Source organism: Penicillium chrysogenum (genome assembly GCF_028827035.1).
Source record: "Penicillium chrysogenum strain IBT 35668 chromosome Unknown utg000001l_segment0_segment0, whole genome shotgun sequence".
Classification (NCBI taxonomy): Eukaryota; Fungi; Ascomycota; class Eurotiomycetes; order Eurotiales; family Aspergillaceae; genus Penicillium; species Penicillium chrysogenum.
This window is the reverse complement of record NW_026622749.1, coordinates 1,232,118-1,251,443: the sequence shown is the minus strand read 5'-3', so window position 1 is coordinate 1,251,443 and position 19,326 is coordinate 1,232,118. Positions and strand designations below refer to the sequence as shown.

At 49.9% G+C, this 19,326-nt stretch overlaps 7 protein-coding genes across 7 annotated transcripts; 5 read left to right on the top strand and 2 right to left on the bottom strand.

The window, feature by feature from the left end:
• Positions 1–564: 564 nt before the first annotated feature.
• Positions 565–6,934, bottom strand: sidE (nonribosomal peptide synthase SidE; the record flags this gene model as incomplete). The annotated part of the gene is made up of 2 exons (XM_056706251.1): positions 565–6,302; positions 6,358–6,934. 2 exons carry the CDS (start codon positions 6,932–6,934, stop codon positions 565–567), a joined length of 6,315 nt encoding a protein of 2,104 aa, XP_056570553.1.
• An 857-nt stretch (positions 6,935–7,791) lies between these two features.
• N7489_000495 (MDR family NADPH-dependent oxidoreductase) lies at positions 7,792–8,856 on the top strand (the record flags this gene model as incomplete). The annotated part of the gene is made up of 1 exon (XM_056706250.1): positions 7,792–8,856. One exon carries the CDS (start codon positions 7,792–7,794, stop codon positions 8,854–8,856), a length of 1,065 nt encoding a protein of 354 aa, XP_056570552.1.
• Positions 8,857–9,777: 921 nt separating this feature from the next.
• Positions 9,778–11,224, top strand: N7489_000494 (uncharacterized protein; the record flags this gene model as incomplete). Its single annotated transcript, XM_056706249.1, has 3 exons — positions 9,778–9,965; positions 10,039–10,415; positions 10,464–11,224. The coding sequence occupies 3 exons, from the start codon at positions 9,778–9,780 to the stop codon at positions 11,222–11,224; spliced, it is 1,326 nt and encodes a 441-aa protein (XP_056570551.1).
• Positions 11,225–14,112: 2,888 nt separating this feature from the next.
• On the top strand, positions 14,113–14,607 carry N7489_000493 (uncharacterized protein; the record flags this gene model as incomplete). Its single annotated transcript, XM_056706248.1, has 1 exon — positions 14,113–14,607. The coding sequence occupies one exon, from the start codon at positions 14,113–14,115 to the stop codon at positions 14,605–14,607; it is 495 nt and encodes a 164-aa protein (XP_056570550.1).
• Positions 14,608–15,701: 1,094 nt separating this feature from the next.
• N7489_000492 (uncharacterized protein) lies at positions 15,702–16,085 on the top strand (the record flags this gene model as incomplete). Its single annotated transcript, XM_056706247.1, has 1 exon — positions 15,702–16,085. The coding sequence occupies one exon, from the start codon at positions 15,702–15,704 to the stop codon at positions 16,083–16,085; it is 384 nt and encodes a 127-aa protein (XP_056570549.1).
• Positions 16,086–16,788: 703 nt separating this feature from the next.
• On the bottom strand, positions 16,789–17,395 carry N7489_000491 (acyl-CoA thioesterase; the record flags this gene model as incomplete). The annotated part of the gene is made up of 2 exons (XM_056706246.1): positions 16,789–17,257; positions 17,316–17,395. The coding sequence occupies 2 exons, from the start codon at positions 17,393–17,395 to the stop codon at positions 16,789–16,791; spliced, it is 549 nt and encodes a 182-aa protein (XP_056570548.1).
• Positions 17,396–17,902: 507 nt separating this feature from the next.
• On the top strand, positions 17,903–19,297 carry N7489_000490 (translation initiation factor eIF-2B gamma subunit family protein; the record flags this gene model as incomplete). The annotated part of the gene is made up of 2 exons (XM_056706245.1): positions 17,903–17,948; positions 18,015–19,297. 2 exons carry the CDS (start codon positions 17,903–17,905, stop codon positions 19,295–19,297), a joined length of 1,329 nt encoding a protein of 442 aa, XP_056570547.1.
• Positions 19,298–19,326: the final 29 nt, after the last annotated feature.

The following is a 19,326-nucleotide window of genomic DNA, read 5'->3' as shown; positions in this document are numbered from 1 at the left end:
ATTCCGGTTGAGCCGGAATCGTCATGTTCGGCGCTGTATGCCGTATCAGGATGGTCTTTTTGAACCATAGTAATCTCCCTTGCAGAGCGAATCAGGCATGGCTTTGCTAACTAATTCTGCCATGTTCAAATGCCTCGGACGTGGCCCGAGTCAAAGGCCAAAAATACCGAGCTGCTTCTTTTGTTGATATGCGTCAATATCCTGACATTCGGAGGTCGTTCCTTCCTGATTTATACGGCTTTGCTCCTTCCTAAATAGTCAGGTCACCTGAGCAGGAGCAAATATAGGTAGGTATGTTCATCTTTGCTTTTATCTCTAATGCGGCGATACGTCTCGACAGCTACCAATATGAAACCAAAAAATCAATATATATAACGATTTCCAATCTAGTTTCTGCTTGTATCATTCTATGTACAATTTCCAAAGACAAGTAAACCAAACAAAGGAAAGATATGGCCAGCAGACAGTCAGACTGAAGTGAAGAGAATCGAAGAAAAGGCAAAAAGCCGAAAATAACCACAAGAAATAAGAAACGACACGGCAATGACAAGAAAATACGAATATCTATACCGTTTGAAGAACATCTCCAACCAAAGCATTCGCATCCCCGACAACACGCGAGAGCATCTGTTCAACAACCCCAACTTGCACCTCCACCTCCTCCTTCGTCCACACAGAGCGATCATAAGCAAATTTCAACTTGTACCCGTTCAAATCCGCAGTCTTAATAACCTCGAAGACAACCGCATATGGCTGCAGCATAGTCACCTCAGATTTAGCCATGACAACCCACTTCTGCGTCACCTTCTTCGCCGGAGACGCCGGCTCGAAAGGCTGGAACAAGAATAGTGCCTGGTTTTCTGCCTCTGCACGCGGAACTCCACACGCCTGACAAATATCATCGATCCCGACGGTGTTGTTCTCAGTGTATTGCCAGAAATCGTCCTGCGTTCGCAGCAGATACTCCTGCACGGGAGTCTGCGCGTCGACCTCGGAGCGCATGGGCAGGAAATTGGCGCAGGTGCCGTTTATGCCTTGTGGGTCTGGTAGGTCCACGTTGCGGCCTGTGTAGAGGTAGTCGAAGGCGATGCTTGTCTGGCCGCTGCGACGGGCGAGCCAGATCTGGAAGATGGATTGGAAGAGCGTTGAGACTGTCACGCCGCTGGACCGACTGAAGGTTTCGAAGTCGAGGTGGATTATGTGCACGACTGAGGCGTTGATACAGGGCTCTGTTGCGTTGGGGTAGTTGAAGGTGATGGGCCTTTTGTCCGATTGGGTCCAGAAGTCGAGGGTTGGGCGTGTTTGGTTGATTTGCCAGATGTGGAATGCAAATTCCTTGAAGGAGGTAAATTTTTCGACTTCCTCGCCGCGCTGATAGGCTTGGAAATGGGCGTCGAAGACGCGGAGCAGTGTGCCGTCGTAGAGACCGTGGTCTAGTTTTGTGACAATTTGATGCTCACCATTGGGGTAGCGCAGGACTGTGTAGCGGATAAAAGGATTTCCGAAGGTGAAGCGGTCTTTCCATATCATGTCAAGTACTTGTTTCTTCTCGGCTTCGTCTGTGACATCGTAGACTTCCAAGACGGGTGTGGGATCGTTCAGAACAACACCATACCATTTGCCTTGGAATTGGGTGAAAGTGGTGCGAAGAATTTCGTTAGTCTCTGCCAACTTCTTTGTGAGATCAATCCACTGAGAGATATTGGGGTCAATTCCAAGGGACCGGACGGTCATCAAACACCAGAACTGGTCGGCCCGAGCTCCCTGAGTAAGGAACTCGGCTTGTCCAGCGGAACAAGGGTACACATATTCGTACTGCTGTTGAATTTCGGAAGATATCAAAGCATCCAACTCAGTCGGAGGCGAAAAGACGACAGTCTCAGTTGAAATTTGATCCGTTTCTTGCTGAAGATACTCAGCCATTACCCCCAACAGAGGGTATTTGACGACATCTCGTACGCTGATGTTCAGGCCCTTGCGTCGAATGTAGCTGACAAGATTGATGGCGGAGATGGAGTCACCACCAAGGCTGAGGAAATTAGCCTCCAACCCGAATTTGTTGTCGGGTAACTGCAGAATCTCAACCCAAGCCTCTTGGAGAATCTTCTGGGACGCGGAAACAACAGGGATGATATCCTCATAGTCAGAAGTGCCAAGCTTGTTGAGAGAGTATTTGGCGAGCTCGCCCTGACTGAGAGACTGCACACGTGCCTTGAGTTGCTTGCGATCCGCTTTACCAGAAGGCATTCGAGGAACGAAGGGAAGAGGAAGGAGGAACTTCGGGACCATATAGTGAGCCAAGCCGTGGAGCTTGTTTTTGAGATGTTGTGTTTCTTCGGCAAAAATATCTGGTGAAAGGATGTCTAGCTCTTGGTCGACGGGGTTGAACACGACGTTGGCCACCAGATGAGCTGTGTTGTTTTGCTTCCAGACAGTGAGAACGCAATCCGTGACCTCGCCCGTTCGGAGAATTGCCTGCTCAATCTCACCGAGCTCAATGCGATGCCCATTCACTTTTACCTGGTCGTCTTTGCGTCCTAGACATTCAATATCACCTCCAGGAAGATACCTGGCCAAGTCGCCCGTGCGGTACAGCCTCCGACCACAACCAAGGTTGGTCTGGATAAATGCCACAGCTGTTAATTCCGGCTTCTTGAAATAGCCTTCAGCTAGCTGAGGACCCCAGAAGCAGAGTTCTCCAACTGCTCCATATGGAAGTGGTTGCTCGCCATTGGCTTCCAAAATTACTGCGCCCACGGAAGCGAGAGGCCGTCCGATATTACCACCGGTGGTTTCGGCAGTTACTTCTTTCATGGTGACCAGAACCGAAGCTTCTGTAGGACCGTAACCATTGCGCAGAGTTAGCACTGGAGCCCAGGTCTCGATCACATCGCGCGTCAACTGCTCGCCTCCAACAGTCATCGATTCCAAGCCAGGGACGTCTTTGGGGTCCAGAAGGCGGGCAACGGTCGGAGTCAAGAAGACATGGTTGACATTCATTTCATTGATGGCTCCAGCCAAATCACCGAGCAGGCGATCCGACGGAGCAATGCAAAGAGTTCCACCGCTGTGCAATGTGACGAAGAAGTCATACAGCGAGACATCAAACACGTAGTTAGAGAACTGTAAAGCTCTGAAAGGCTCATCACGCTTGTTCTCGAAATCGATGATTGATCTCATCGCAGCAGCGCATGCTCCATGGGAGACCGTTACTCCTTTTGGCTGACCTGTACTGCCTGAAGTGTAGAGGATGTAGGCGGACTCACTAGGCGAGACTTCAATTTCGGGCTTCTCTTTTGAATATGCACAGAGCTTAGCTCGGTCAATCAAAAGGACGGAGATGTCCTCCAAGGAAAAGAATGTAGCATGTTCTGTCTCTGAGAGAACAACACGGGCGCCGACATCACGCACTATGAACTCATTGCGCTCGACCGGATTTTCGGGGCTCAAAGGCACATAGGCGGCACCGAGCTTGAAGAGTGCCAGAATTGCGATGATCATGAATGGTGACTTCTCCAGAAGAAGAGGAACAAGGTCTCCTGTCGTGACGCCGCGTTCCGAGAGGAAGTTGGCCATGCGGTTGGCTCTTTCGTTCAATTCAGCGTATGTCAGGAGCTGTTCATTCTGGAAGTTGAGAGCCACCCTGGAGGAATGTTTCTGAGCCGCCAATTCAAACTGATCATGAAGAGTGGTGGGCTGCGGCTGCTCGTCGTTCCATTGAAGCAGGAAGTCCAACTCTTCCGATTCGAGGAGACTGAAGGATTTGATTGGCAGTCGTGGGTTGCTGAAAATTGTCTCAACGACGTGACAGAATTGTTGCAAGATAAACGAGAGGCGACGCTGCTCCATGGGGGCTGTGAGGCTAATCTCGATCCCTCGGGAACTCTCCTCGATGTTCAACGTGGTATACTCCGTTTTCCACACAGGCCTAGCCCCATGCATCTGGAAGACTTCCCTTGTGAGGTCACTGGTGTCTTGTCCCGGGGGCAGTATGTTCACCATGGTATCAAATAAGGTGGTATTCTGATGTCCGGCGGCTGCCAAAGCGCCCCGCACTCCCTGTTGCGAGTTCTTGATGAGATCCCAGAGATTGGCATTGACGGATTGCACAAGTTGGTCCAATGAATGTTCAGGGTTGACAAGCACTGCCTGCGGTACCATGGCGAGAGTTGGACCGTCCAGAGTCTCAATTCCTTTCAATGGCAGCTCCCGACCCGAAATAGCCGTAGCCATCGTGACCAAGTTTGACGCCGTATGAGACGAGAGAACTAGAGCCCAGGCAGCGTATAAGATAGCACTGGATGGAACTTGAAGGGCCGTGGATGCCGACTTCAAATTCAGGGGGAGAGTCCGTGTGGCAGTGAAGAACTCGTCAATTGGGGAATGGTTGAGGATCGTAGGTGCCGATTCCTGGAGGTGCTGTTTCCAGAACTCAGTCGAGCTTTCCTCCCCCTGTTGCTGTAAAAGCCCGATGAAGGACTTCCATGAAGGTCGAACCTCGGGACTTTTGCCATAGTAGACACGTGCAACATCCTCGAATACGAATGAATGCGACCAGAAGTCGAACAGTGCGTGATGAACGGACACGATGAGCACGGAGTTGTTAAGCACTGCTACTCTCATGAAAGGCTCACCCAGGTCGACACCTTTTTCTTTGTCAGCCATGAGGAAATCTTCCAGGCTACCTGAAACATCGGTCCAAGGAAGGAGGAAGTCATTCCGGATGACTTGAAGTAAGCCTGTGGTAGCCGGAACAAAGGTAGACCGGAGTGTTTCGCTACGCCAAAACACAAGTTGAAAAGCAAGCTGCAGCCTGACCAGGTCAAGATGTCGGATATCGAAGACTCTCTGGTACAGATAGTCCCGGTAACCTTGTATTGTGCTGGCAAGAATACCTTCTTGCAAGGCAGTGAGAGGCAGAGCATCAGCTATACCACGATCGTCCTGAAGCTCAGCCTTGATGTCCACATCTGTTACAAGGGCAAACGGCTGAGGGGCATGGGGCTGGCTCTCTCCTTTGGGATCCAGCCGGGAGGAATCAGCAACACTCTCCAAGCTCTGCGATCTGAGCATGTCCGCAAGGTCGACATGGATTCCCTTTGTGCGGAGCTCACGGATTGCTTGGATGGCGTCAATTGAACTTCCACCCAAGGCGACGAAAGAATCAGTGGGAAGAATGGATGAGCGACTGAGATGCAAGAACCCGGCCCAGACTTCAGCAATCTCAAGAGCAATTGGGCTCAAATGAATCTCCTGTCCGTTGGGTCTCAGATCACGACCCAGTAGGTTGTCAATGTCTGTTGATTCGGCTGCCGTCCGGATGGTTTTGAAGTCGACCTTGCCATTTCGATTGACTGGCAATTCATCACAGCGAAGCCAGTAGCTTGGGACCATGTATGGCGGGAATGATTGCTGCGCATGTTCTCGCAGGCTTTTCACAAGATCGACCCAACTGAGTTGATTGTTGGGTACGACTGCAGCAATGAGGGAAGTCTTATCTTTAATGGCTGCACCAACGCATACAACTTCAGCAACACCTTTCACGGTTGAGAGGGTCTCCGCCACTTCTTGAGGCTCGATTCGCTGACCATGAATTTTGATTTGGTGGTCAATTCTTCCGAGGATCTCAAAAGTCCCGTCAGCACGACGAACAGCTTGGTCACCTGTTCTAAAAAGAATGTTTGGACCGAAAGGGTTCTTAACAAAACTGGCACTAGTCTCTTTCGGGCGTTGGTGGTAGCCACTGGCAACCTGAGGCCCAAAAAGGCACAATTCACCAGGCTCGTCAACTCCCAATTGTGTTGCTGTATTGGGCTCCAGGATGAGAGCAGTGGTGGTATCGACTGGCCGTCCTGGGTTGCGAGGATTATCACCAGGCTTCAATCGCCGAGAGAAGTTCAGCTGGGCACATTCACTGAGACCATACGAGACACGCAGGTGAACTTCATCCGCCCATAGATCAACGAGAGCTTGGCTCAAGGGCTCTCCAACAGTTGTGATCTGCTCGAGACTGTCCGGAATCTCACTGGGAGAAAGCAGAGACAGCGCCGATGGAGTGATGCCAAGAGCATCAACTTGGAGGTTGACAAGCACCTCAGGCAATGCTGTTGCTAGACGCTCACGACTCGCCAGGCAGAGACAGGCGCCCTTTGACAGTGTGGCGAGGATAGTTCTTTGTGCTGCTGAGAACACGGGATTGTAAAAGAGCAACCACCGCCTGCGGCCATTGAGCTCGAATTGACTGATCCCATGACTTGCTGCGCGATGGCTCAGTAAGACTCCTTTTGGTGTTCCGGTAGAGCCTGAAAAAAGGGTTAGCTTCTATTTCATCACTTTCATAAATTCTAATCCACTCACCAGAAGTGTAGATCAGATACGCAAGATCCGATGGACTTGGGCCAGGAACGTGTGGCGGGATAATGAAGTATCCTTCAACTGCCTCATTGGACAGAAGATCCTCCACCGAGATAGCTTTTTCAAACAAATAGTAGTATTTGTGGTTTGACAGAACTGAATCCGCACCAGTATCGGCCAGGATAGCTCGGTTTCGCTCCGGAGAACCCTCGGGATCAAGAACAACGTATGCTGCACCAGAAACCATAATGGCCAGAAGGCCCGCCACAAATTCTATAGTAGGATCGAGACATACTGGGACAATGGATCCCGAGGCAAATCTGGCATTGAGGGCAATTTGTTCAACAATCTGCCATAGCTCGTGATATGTATAGGGTTCTTCATGTTCACAGTGAACGGCGAAGGCTTCCGGGTTTGTTTCGACCTGGTATCGAATGAGATCCGTAACGAGGCAAGGTGCTGATGGCAGGCTTGAGGTAGCCTCGGCTCGTATCACGTTCGCGACTTTTTGTTTGAGGGTTGTGGCAGGACTGTGTAAAGTATGGCTGGGTATAAGGTGCTTGGAAGCAATTGGAGCCATGATGGTATCCTTCAGCAATGGAGCCAATTCTCCAACCTGCGTATGGGAAAAATAAAGACACTTTTGATGTTGAGTATCTACGGCCTGGGCAGATACTTATAGACCAAGCTGGCACTATCCTACTGTCTTTGTGACAATATACACCGGCCTCACGCCGTAAGAAGCCTCCAAATCCAGAATACCCACTCCGGAAAGCGCAATATACGGGCACTTTCCAAAAGGAGTCTTGACCTGCGAGGATTATCTCGTATACGGAGGCAAAGAGAGGGCCCATGGGTTAAACAACGCCATGCATGCTACATGATTTCCGCCCCAGTACCCGGTGTTGCCTGTGTTCTAGTGCTCCAGGGTGGTATTGCAAGCTGGCGAGGCTTTGTGAACTAGCCTCAATAGGCGGGATTGTTGAGTTTCAGGTCCCAATCTGGTTCTGATCTAGCATCCTGCAGATGCGACTCATTTCCAAATTCAGATACTGTTTCATGAGAACACGAGATTCATGCATTAGCCAACGGACCTCGCACATGGGCGTCTGGTCTGGAATTGGCACTGGAGAACGCCTCGTACCGCTGTGACCTCGGTTATTATTCTCTCGAAGGCTTATACAGTCAAGCTTCCAGGCTTTCTCGGTTCTTTCTCGGAGGTTCCTGGATCCACTTCACGCATGTCAGATCTTGCGTAACGCGGAGCTGATCTTATGCAACGGCGATGGACCTGCGGCCTTTCAATGAGGGATTTTTTTGGTCGTATTGACCAGGCTATAAAAAGCCCGATCTGGACGAATGCAAAGGACGGCATCACCGATCATCTAGACCTTCTGCCTCCATCATTCCAACACCGATCCAAGATTTTACGTCACAATGGCTGAATCCCTCGTCTTCACTTATGGCGCCCCCAAACCAATCGATGGAATGCGTCTCGTCACGCAAGCCGTGCCCACTTGTGGACCGGAGCAAGTCGTCGTTGAGTTCCTCGCGGCCCCGGTCAACCCATTGGACTTTCTCGTTATTCATGGAAAGTACCCTATCAAACCCCAGACCACGATCATGGGGCAGGACGGCGAGCAGCGGGCAGTTCCAGGCTCCGATGGCGCAGCTCGTATTGTCCAAATCGGCTCCGCCGTGAGCAACCTGGCCGTTGATGATCTCGTTATTCTTCGGACCCACTGCAAAGGCACATGGCGAACGCATGCGGTGTTTGGTGAAGACGATCTCATTCGTATTCCGTCAACTGTCAAGCCGCACCTTGCCTCGATCCTGCGCATGGGCATCGCCCCAGCCTATTTCCTGTTGAGGGAATACCACGGTCTCGAGCCGGGAGACTGGATCATCCAGAACGCGGCCACCGGAACGATCAGTCACTTCGTCAGCCAACTAGCCCCGCTGTATGGCATTCGTGTCATTAGCGTGATCCGCAACCGATCCACAGCCGACGAGCTAGAGCGCACTAAACGCTCGCTGCGCTCGCACGGTGCATCCTTGGTCCTCACAGAAGACGAGCTCCGTTCGACCGATGCCTTGGCAGGAAAAAGGATCGTTTTGGCGATTGACTCAGTCTCGGACGATTCGCTGGCTCGAAACATGGCAGCATCCCTGACTGCAGGCGGTACGCTTGTAACCGCTGGATTTCTTGGCACGGCTGAATCGCAGGAAGGAAACCTCCGTCAGTTCCTGTGGCAGCGTAATATTACGCTCAAATCCTTCAGGCTGAGTGATTGCCTGGGGCGACGGACCCCGCCGCAGCAGGTGGCACTTTTCGAGTGGTTTGCAGAATTATTGGCTCGTGGGACCCTGAAGGCACCCGCGCTAGAGTATGTGACCTGGAAACATGGCGCGGAAAGCCTGGAGAAATCGCTTTGTGATTCGATCCAGCGGGCCCATGACGGGGCGATCGGGGGACGGAAGACCGTCCTCGTGTTTGAATAATCGAAGTAAGCAAGTGATCTGAGGGATTTGCAGAGCACCCATTACGGACACGAAGGATGCGGACCCTGGCGGTTGGCCCGCCTTTGAAGGCTTGTACATGAAAAAGCTTTTAGTGCCAAGTGTCAGATCACGATTGAATAGATGGATGTTACATATTTGGTCACATGACCATAGTAGTAGAATTTACAGGTTTCTTTTCCTCTGATTTCTACGCATTTCCGATATATCCTATTGCTTCATATTTGATCTCATCTACTAGTTTTAAAAACGGGTAGATCGTGTTTGATATTTTTAGATACGAGATTCAATCTGGTTCGAAAACGCGAAATCAGGGTCCACGCTTTCTCCGGTGCCCACATGCCCACATGGGCCAACTTGTGCAATTACAGAAGAGAAGATTGGCCCCCTTGGCAGGGGTATGTATGTATGCAGGTTGATCTAAGGACTTTCGCAAGGTCCGTGAGCGAGTCCATATGCAACAAACTGGGGCCACCTCGTATTGATTTATTTTCCGGGCTCTTGCTTGTCCTTACGAGAAATGATGCAATACGATATACTCCGTAATAAGTCCCTTGATGTGCAGAAATCTCTTGGATTGCTTGAATGTCGTATTCTATGAAAGATCATTCGTTCTACGGGAAGATCTAAAGCTTAGTCTCTTTTAAGCTCCACATACTTGTGGGTCGAACACGGCCTATAGAGCAGGAGAATGAGTGAAGCCATAGGTACCCCTGCATTATTACAAATGCTCTCAATACGAGAAAGGGCCGAAAGGCCGAGCTCGACTATATCCAGTGTCATATATTTGAGCCTAGTCACTAGAAGGAAAAAAAAAAATTAGTACCAGATTGACTATTTGCATTCCCCGACCTTGAAGTAGGTCCTTTGTGTGACGAACCTTTGGAATCGCTTATTTCCACCATGTCTTCTGAGGCGGATAAACAGCTCCCTCCACAAAACCCTCCTTCATCGCTACCTGTCGAGTCCGATGAATCTGAGTCGGAAAAACAGACAGCCGATCAACCAGCGATACCTCCCCCTCCACCAAATGGAGGACTGACAGCGTGGCTGCAGGTAGCTGGCGCTTTCTTCCTATTTTTCAATTCTTGGTGAGGATCTAACTTGACATCTGACTGACCATTCAAGTATTATCTTTCAATGAGCTAACACCATCAATATCAGGGGCATTGTCAATACATTCGGCGTCTATCAGAGCTACTATGAAGAGACCCTTCTTCCCGGGTACTCCGCATCCTCAATCTCCTGGATTGGTACGATACAAGGATTTCTGCTCTTCATCGTTGGAGTTGTTGTTGGTCCCGTCTTTGACAAGGGCTATCTAAAGACCCTCATTGCCATTGGCTCCTTCCTAGTTGTATTTGGTCTGATGATGACATCCTTGGCAACCAAGTATTACCAGATCTTCTTGGCCCATGGAGTCGCTGTGGGAACTGGCTGCGCATTCTTGTTCCTTCCCAGTGTCGCTATTGTAGCCACCTACTTTACCTCGCGGAGAGCAGTGGCCACGGGTATAACCGCCTCGGGGGTAGCATCGGCAAGTATCGAATATCCAAGGAAGAAAGTCATGGGCTAACACTGGAATTAAGGCTCCGTGATCTTCCCTATCGTGTTCCACAAACTGATTGGCCCTCTTGGTTTTGGCTGGACGACTCGTGTCATCGCGTTTATTGCTCTCGGCGGACTACTATTCTCCCTAGCTGTGATGAAAATGCGTCTGCCACCTCCAAAGCAGACACGAAAGCTGATCGACACGAGCGCATTCAAAGAATCGCCCTTTATTGTGCTCAGTCTGGCACTATTCTTCGCTTTTATTGGTCTATATTTCCCCTTCTTTTACCTTCCCACCTTCTTCACAACCTACCTCCATTCGAACGAAAACATTGCCTTCTACAGTGTCGCAATCCTCAATGCCGCCTCGGTGTTTGGGCGCATCACGCCCGGTCTGCTCGCCGATCGTATCGGCTCCCTCAACACCATTGTCCCAATTAGCTTAATAGCTACTGTCTTGGCTTTCGCGTGGATCGGTATCAGGAACGAAGCTGGAACCATCGTCTTCGCTATCATCTACGGATATGCATCTGGCGCAATTGTCTCATTGCCCCCGACTATCGTCGCGAAGATAACGCCGAATATGAGTATTGTGGGGACCCGAATGGGAATGTGCTTTACCTTTGCCGGCTTGGGCCTACTAATCGGTAACCCCATTGCGGGCGCGTTGTTGGATCTGGAGCATGCTGTCTTCTGGAAAGCGCAACTTTTCAGTGCTATGACGGTCGTGACTGGTGCAGCTCTTTTCATTGTGCTGAGATTCATTAAGTCGAGGCACGGCGAAGGGTGGAAAATTTAGGTTATGTAGCAAGTACGAATCTATCACTGGAGGGCAGCCGGGACCAAACAGGTTGACGGAGACCCCAGCGGGGCGATAGGTCTCAGCCAAATTTTCTGGGGTCTGGCCCTTCCAGGTCACAAAATAACTAAGCCCGTTTCGATGATGTTCAGGAGCATCCATCTTGCCCTTTAATCTTACATTTCTATCTAGCATTCCCCTTAGTACACCGTTTGATGAACCAGCACTGTGTAAAAAGATGGTGTCTTTATACCTTCAGCTCGAAAGTCATAACTATGGTGGGTGAAAGACAGGTAAGTTTCCTTTGCTACACGCTACGAAATCAATGGGAATTATATGCCAAGACCTAGTCAAGAGCCTTTAGTCCTTTAGTATGGAAAACGTGCAGGGTCGCCGTCATCCTTTTCTGTGCAGAATCAGATATACGACCGATATCGAGGAGAAGAACAGAGTTCCCTTCCTTGGCCATTATGTTCCATCTTCACAGTCTCGGAGTCATTGCGTGACTGATGTTAGAGTTCAATTGCCATGAGGAGCTACTTTCAGGCAGTGAAGTGGTTGCTGTGGTCGAGGAAATGAGGGCACAAAGGAATGAACATGAAGCATGACTCATGAGCATGCGCCAGTGGACCTGGCAGGGAGAGGATTCAGGATTCTCCTAACGAATGGCAGACTTGCAGGCAAATATCCATACCCAAGATCGACTAGCGGCGATTGTATCAGGCGACAGAAGCCGAGCCGAGTTTAAGCTTGCACAGCTTCAGTTGGATATCTACCGGGTCGAGACGGCGAAGAGGATCGTGGACGGTCACGGAATCAGCGCAGGAGCCGTCAGATTGGCCACTGTTTGTCTTTGTTGCATTTGGATTAGATTAACTCATTGATTTTTGTTGGTCAATTTCCTGCTTCTTCCATAAAGACGTAGATCACATCTATCGGCCTTCACCCTCAAAAAGGCAGACCAGACTAGATCTTCAACCTATGTCCTAACTAAACATATTTCCCGATGAAGAGGTTTAAGGGAGGAAAGGGGAAATGTAAGTCCGAGTGAGCCACTAACAGTGAGGCCAATGTACGAGAAAAAGGCCAGTTTACATTCTTCCTTTTCTTTTATCGTATTTTCTGCCATTTGGTTGTAAAAACGAGGATGATAGGTGGTAGGTTGGGGGAAGGAGGAATATCTATAAAATGGAAGGAACGAAGGAACGACTACTAACCACCTTGGAAAGTCGTGTTTATGCCGCATAAGCGACCCACTACTCTCGTACTGCATGGATGGATTAGCAGACTAATGATGTGAAACAATCCTTTGTCCCCTCCAATTATTACCAAATAGTTTCTATTCTCATAAACGCCGTATGTCATATGAAGTTGGCAAGGATTTGTTTAGCGATCGCCCGTAGCTCCGAGGCTCTTGGCCCGGTGGCAAAGTAATGATTTCCGGTTTGTTGATACGTCAGTCAGGATTGTGATTATGCATGGACAAGGATACCTCAAGCCTGGATAGTGATGAACTTGTAACCGTGCGACATGCAGTCATCACACCATATATCAACTACGCTGGTCATAGCGAGGCTAATATATCACAAACAATCTAAGGCCGCGGAAACAATGCTCCACTACGGAATGAGAAACCAAACCGTCACCTGAAATAGACCAGGCTAAATAAAATAATACTTGGCCTTTCAAGCTAGGACAAAGCCGAGAAAAAGATAGTATAGGGCTGAACCCCGAGAACTACTATGCCACAAAGAATTCTGCAGCCTGGGAAACTTCCCGTCGGAGAATGTTTGCCAAGTAGTCGAGGCTTTACGGAGCTTTATAATATTGAGTCAGAGGGAGTCAAAAGGTGCCCGCGGAATCCGTGGACTGCGAATTGGGGCCGCTATGACGCCGAAAAAGAAAGGGATCAGCCCTAAACAGGATAACAAAGGGAGAGAGAAAAAAAGGACGGGTCAAATGATGAGACTGCCAAGGCTCGGCAGGTCCCGCCACGTGAAAATCTCTCAGGTCAGTGAGTTAGGTAATCCACAATTCCAGCCATTTCAGCCACTCGAAGACGGGCAAATGCGGGAAAGTCCCGAGAACCTTGGAAGTCTAGAGCTACCCGATTGTGGCTTAACCTGCTGGGCCCAGGGCAAACGGGTTGTTAGACTTTTTCTTTCCCTTGTTCCACATCTGACCGCCAAATATAAAACACACATTCTTGTTTTCTTCTTTTTATATAAATATACCTTCCTCAAATCACCATGGCGACATTCCTCCAGTTAAATGCCCGATTTATAGCACACGCTCTTGTTGAGCTCTAACACCGGCCGGCCGTGCATGTGCATGCTACTGCATGTTGCCGATTGCTGCTAGTCCAAGCTCTTTTCAACCCTCCCTATTCGCCTCCCACCCACCTTCCTCATTCCCCGTTATCAAGGGACAAAGCTCTTCCCTTCGAAGGTTCAAAACTGCAAGCTTATCACGACCCCTTTTCTCGACTTAAAACACGACAACCCCTACTCACCGCATCGATAACAAACACATCCTGCTGTCTGGCCAGTGCTCTTTGAATTGGACATTCCCAACCAGTCCTTGCTTCAGATCACAACCCCGTGCCAGTTGTACTTGCCATTTCACATCCTTTGTCTCCCGAAAAAGCCTTCAGGGGTCCTTCACCGAGCTTTCGTGAACGCGGACCCGTCAAATTCCTACCTCAACCTGGGTTTTGACTGACATTTTATTATTCTTTTTCGCCATGGCTGTCGACTTATAGCCCGCTCTAGCCCTTGAGATTCTTTGTACTTCAGTGCTGTTTCTATAACTTGCACTTCTCCCCCGATCTTCGTGGACAAGTCATCCTCGCACATCCCTTTCTGACCTTTTGATACCATTCCTCCATCATGGCACCCAACCTCTTCCTCTGTGCGCGCGCCATCTTCTGCCCTACATACTGGTTCCAGAAGGGCGATCGCGACAGCACTCTCAAAGAACAACACTGGGAATCCCCCGTCCCGGGAACATACAAGTTCCTCCCAGGTCGCGGATGGCACCTCATCCACCGGGATGGGTGCGAAAACGATGAAAAGGTTCCTGCTGCGCTAGTCTACTGTCGCATACTTCACCGTTACATGTTCGAGTCCGAATTGGAGGAACGCTGCCGCTGGTTCGATGCCCCGCTGCACAAGGGTGGCCGTCCGGAAAAGCTGCGCTTTTTCCTTCTCGACGACGGCATTCACTGGGTCGCTGGCTGGGACGCCCAGGACAACTTCATTCCTGGCCCTTACCCCAAGTGGTGGCTCGATGAAGATGGATACACCATGCACCGCGGTGCCTCGCCTCCTACCAGTGCCAATGTGTCCCGCTGCAGCAGTATCATCGCTGGCAAGTTTGATTGAGCAGCTTGTCTCAAACCAACAACTCCGGGGCTTGTCAGATGGCAATTCCCTAATGATCGGAAATTCCATCATGTATTCCAATTCTGTTAGCGCTTTTTCGACATTGCGAAGCGATTTAGCGTGTTTCTTTTTTTTTTCTTATGATGACGCACAAAAGTTTTGATTCGGTTTCATGGCACGGCGATGGATATGTTCTTGGGTTTCTTTCTGTTCTCAGGTTAGGTTAGACTTTTAATGACTCAGGGGTTCTTGGATGATCTACATGGCGCACGTTTTTATCCTTCCTTCACTTTGGCATCTCACATTCCCACGATTAATACCATGCCAATCGAGATAAGGCATTTTGCTGAGCTATATCTCGCTTGTTTCTCTCCGATTCCTATATGAATCACTTGATTCAATCTCCCAAGTCTAGAATCCACGCAACAATAAATCCGAAAATTTGCTCGACGAGGGAAAATTGTTAGAGCCTGGGTCATGTGACCTGGCTGACTGACTGTTTGTTCAGGCTAGTCATACCTACCTAGGTATATATTTCTCTCCATCTCTCACTCTGTCTTCTTCCTCTCTTTCCTTCTTCCTCCCCCAGTCATCTGTCAGTTAGTGAATACAGCCTTTCTCTGTCCCTGTTCTCGTTCTCGCCATCAATTCTCCGATACTGAGACGAGGTTAGAGCCTGGTCATGTGACCTAGCTGGCTGCCTGTTTATTCAGGCTAGTCATACCTATATATTTGTCTCCATCTTTCTCTCTCCTTCTCTTCCTTCCCCAGTCATCTATTCGATAGTGAATACAGTCTTTCTCTGTCCCCCCATCCGCATTACGTCTGATGATGATTCACTGGTGGGTATACTCTCCCGCAGGATACGTTTCCGTGCTCCTGTCATCGAGGTGTCCACATTCCATTCGCTCGGGCCTCCATTCCTACACGTTTTGATCGAGTCTGCGAAAAATTCAATACCAGTATATACGCAAGATTGTTAGCAGATCTTCGCTACAATCCTGAAATAGTTCTCGAGGAACACGGGATCATGTTGGAGCCACGGAAGGCGTATGTCGCCTTCCCTGCTTGGCCAACGCGTGGACGCCCTCGGCATGAGCACACCCGAGGCGAAAATCAAGGCTATCGCTAGCCTGACTTTTCCCCGCACGCTCCGTCAACTGGAGACCTACCTCGGCATGACGGGTGCCTTGCGGCAATACGTTCCGATGTACGCGAAAAAATCCGAGCCGCTCCAGATCCGGAAAACGGAGCTCCTGCGAGGGAGCCCTATCAAGGGCCGCCCACGAAGAGACTGGTCAGTACGCACGGCATACGCGGACCCCACCGAAAAGGAATTAGCGTCGTTCGACGCTATCCAGGCAGTATTCCAAGACCCACAATGGCTTGCACACTGGGATCGAACCCGCCGTCTATATTTCGATATTGATGCTTCCTACCTGTGTCGGGGTTCGTCGAGACCTGCTTCAGAACATTAAAGGCTCCAACGCAATGTCAATCGGGCGACCTTGTGCCTTTTCTCCTCTCCACAACTCCACTTCCCATACTCTTTATCAAGTCAATCAAGTCAACCAAAGTTTTCTTTTTCCAAAAATGGCAGAAAGCCAAGCTGCCGGTGCCGGGGGGGATCGCCCCCCATTGGGACCTGGTGAGATCGGTCCGAATAATGCCCGCAACAGGGCCATTAAGAAACGGCGCCGCGAGGCGCAAGCTGAAGCTGCGCAAGCTGCGCCGCGGGGATCGCCCCCCATTGGGACGTGGGGAAATCGGCCCCAATAAGGGCCCTTAAGAAACGGCGCCGCGAGGCGCAAGCTGCGCAGGCTGCGCCGGGGGGATCGCCCCCCATTGGGACCTGGGGAAATCGGCCCCAATAATGCCCGTAACAGGGCCCTTAAGAAACGGCGCCGCGAGGCGCAAGCTGCGCGAGATCAGGCCGTATAGCTCCATATACCTGAGCAAATTTCACCGTTTCGTTATATTATAGTAGCACTTTATAATACTATGCAAACATCATCTTCTAGCGTCAACTTACCGCTGCCCGATTAATGATCTACGCTGTCTTGGCAGTGGGTCCAGAAAAGAGTGAGTGTTTATCGGTCAAGCCGATTTCGAGAATGACTGTATTCGATAAGAAATCTATGTACACATCCAGCCCAGCACCAAATAATAACATTCTGTCCTCTACAATTTTGCCTCAGGCCTAACAAGCAACTTCTCCAAGCCCTTCCTAGTCCGCTCCTCCATCCCCGTCTTGCCGACTCGCATAGTCTCCCTCAACACAAAAACATGCGTATAAGTCCCAACCATCTTAACATCCTCCTCGCCCTGACGGAAAATACCCACTTCCCAGGTAACGCTAGACTTGCTGAGCCTATTAACACGCAGCCCGACCTCCAACAGATCCGGGAAGCGCACCGAGGCGAAGAAATCAGCGTGCGTTGAGACGATCAGCCCTATTTGGTCGGCGCCAGCTACTAGGTTCGATGGGGAGGGGAAATTGGATGGCTGTCCATGAGTCGGCGCCGGGCTTGGGTTGTTCACGCTGAATGGGTCCATCCCGCAGTGCTGGATTAGGTATGTGTTGGCGATTGTGTCGAACAAATGCGTGTACACTGCGTTGTTGAGATGCGCGTACATGTCGTTGTCGAACCTGTGCGTGTTAGTTTCGGTATCTGGTTGGTGGGTGCGCCGGAGGTCCTGGTACTGACCATCGGGTCTGGTGTACTTGGTGGAAGCCATAGTCGCTGCGCTTGCGTTGCTTCTTGGCTTGGGACTCTGGGGTGGCCATTTTCTCTTTCTGGTAGAGGGGTTTCGTCCAAGTGTGGTCCTACGGTAGGATTGTTTATGCTTCCAAGCTTGATAGTATAACATGCTCTCCGCTCTCCGCTCTCCGCGCGGACCTCGGCATATCGGTGATTATGTAATTTTGATGGGGGCGGGCCAAGGGCTTCTTTGATCCACTTGTCTTTCATCTGATCCACCTCCAACAAAGAAGTAGATCCATTTCGAGACTTTTATGGTATATTCTTAGTAGTGCCCCATCTGTATAAAGACCATGGCTTATGGGGTCTTATTTTAGAACAAATTCATCGTTCAATCCATTCTCCTCCTAGCAGTCCTGTTATCATACATGTGTCGAGGAATCGCGTTATAGTTCATCAAGAAGACGATGGGGGCTATTTTGCCTACAGCTGGGCTTCAAGCTCTGATCCTATGTGGCCCTGGGACTTCATTTGGAACTCTTCTTGATCAAGAGAAAACTCCGAAATGTCTTGCCTTAATCGCCAACAGACCGATGATATATTACCCACTAAAGTTCTGTATGATATCAGATATCAGTAGTGAGTTAGAGACCATTCGGCACAGAAGTGCATTTGCTTGTTGTGAGGAGCTACTAATTGTTTCAGATGTCACACTGATCGCACCTCCCTCTGCCCTTGCTAGTATCAAATCTGCTTTACAGCAAAACCCTTACTTGAAATCACTTCCTATGCCAAAAGTCGTCGCCCCTCAAGACCTTCAACCGACAATGGCAACAGCACAGTTGCTTCGCCTTCCTGAGGTGCAATCTTGCATCATATCCGATTTTTTCCTCCTGCCATGCGACCTCGTCTGTGAAATCGAGGGTACATACCTACTAAAGATGTGGATGGCGTCTCAGGGCCAGGCCATAATGGCCGAGGAAAACAGGCACCGCCGAGGCGGTCTTTGTATGTATTATCGTGGGGAAGATGCCGTAAAGGACGAGAGTTTGAATCTGATAGCGATTGAGCCTGCAAGATCAAGTCAGAGGCTATCGAAACTTCTCATGTCTATCGGGATGGACACCGTGAAAAGAAACATGGAGCGTGACAAAGGTTTTCTTCTTCGTCAGTCCTTTACGAAGCGGCAAGCCACACAAGCCAAGATGTTGACTGGCTACCGCGATGCACATCTCTACATTTTCCCCTACTGGGTGAAGGATCTCGCACGGCGCCAGGAAAGACTAGAGTCTATCAGTGAGGATCTCATTGGGCTCTGGGCTAAGTCCGCATGGCAGCGAGGACTGCATGAAAAGCTAGGAATGAATACGTGCCTGAGCCAGCAGAAAGAAAGCCAAGAGAACGACTACCGGGGATTGAGCACTATCACCCACCAGCCACCACGGAACCACGTCCCAGAAGTACCACCTCTCTTAGCATACCTGCATACAGGATCTACACCACTTGTTCGTCGTGTTGACAATCCCGCTCTTCTCCTGTCAACTTCGCTTCGTCTAGCCAAACTAGGATCCACGGAAGATGTCGGCCATACAGCCCCATTCGCCCACGACAGAAAGATTGTCTCCCCTGACTGTGTGGCTGCGAACTGTTTTATTTCGAAGGATGATTGTCTTCTTGGATCCGATGTGGTTGTTGAGCGACATTCTGTTATAAAGGAATCGTGCATTGGCCCGAACTCCAAGATCTGCAGCGGTGCTCGAATCACGCGATGCGTCATTCTTGATGGTGTTGTCATCGGAGAACGTTGTGTACTGACTGGATGTATAGTTGGGAGCCGTAGTCATATTGGCAATGATTCTGTGCTCAAAGATTGTGAAGTTCAGGAGGGTAATGTTGTTCCTGAGGAAACGGAGGCTACGAACGAGAAGTTCATGCCACTTTTTGAAGATCTCGAGGAGGATACTGGTATATTTGCGAATAGTTGCTAGGATTTCTATTTTTGATTCTAATTATTGTC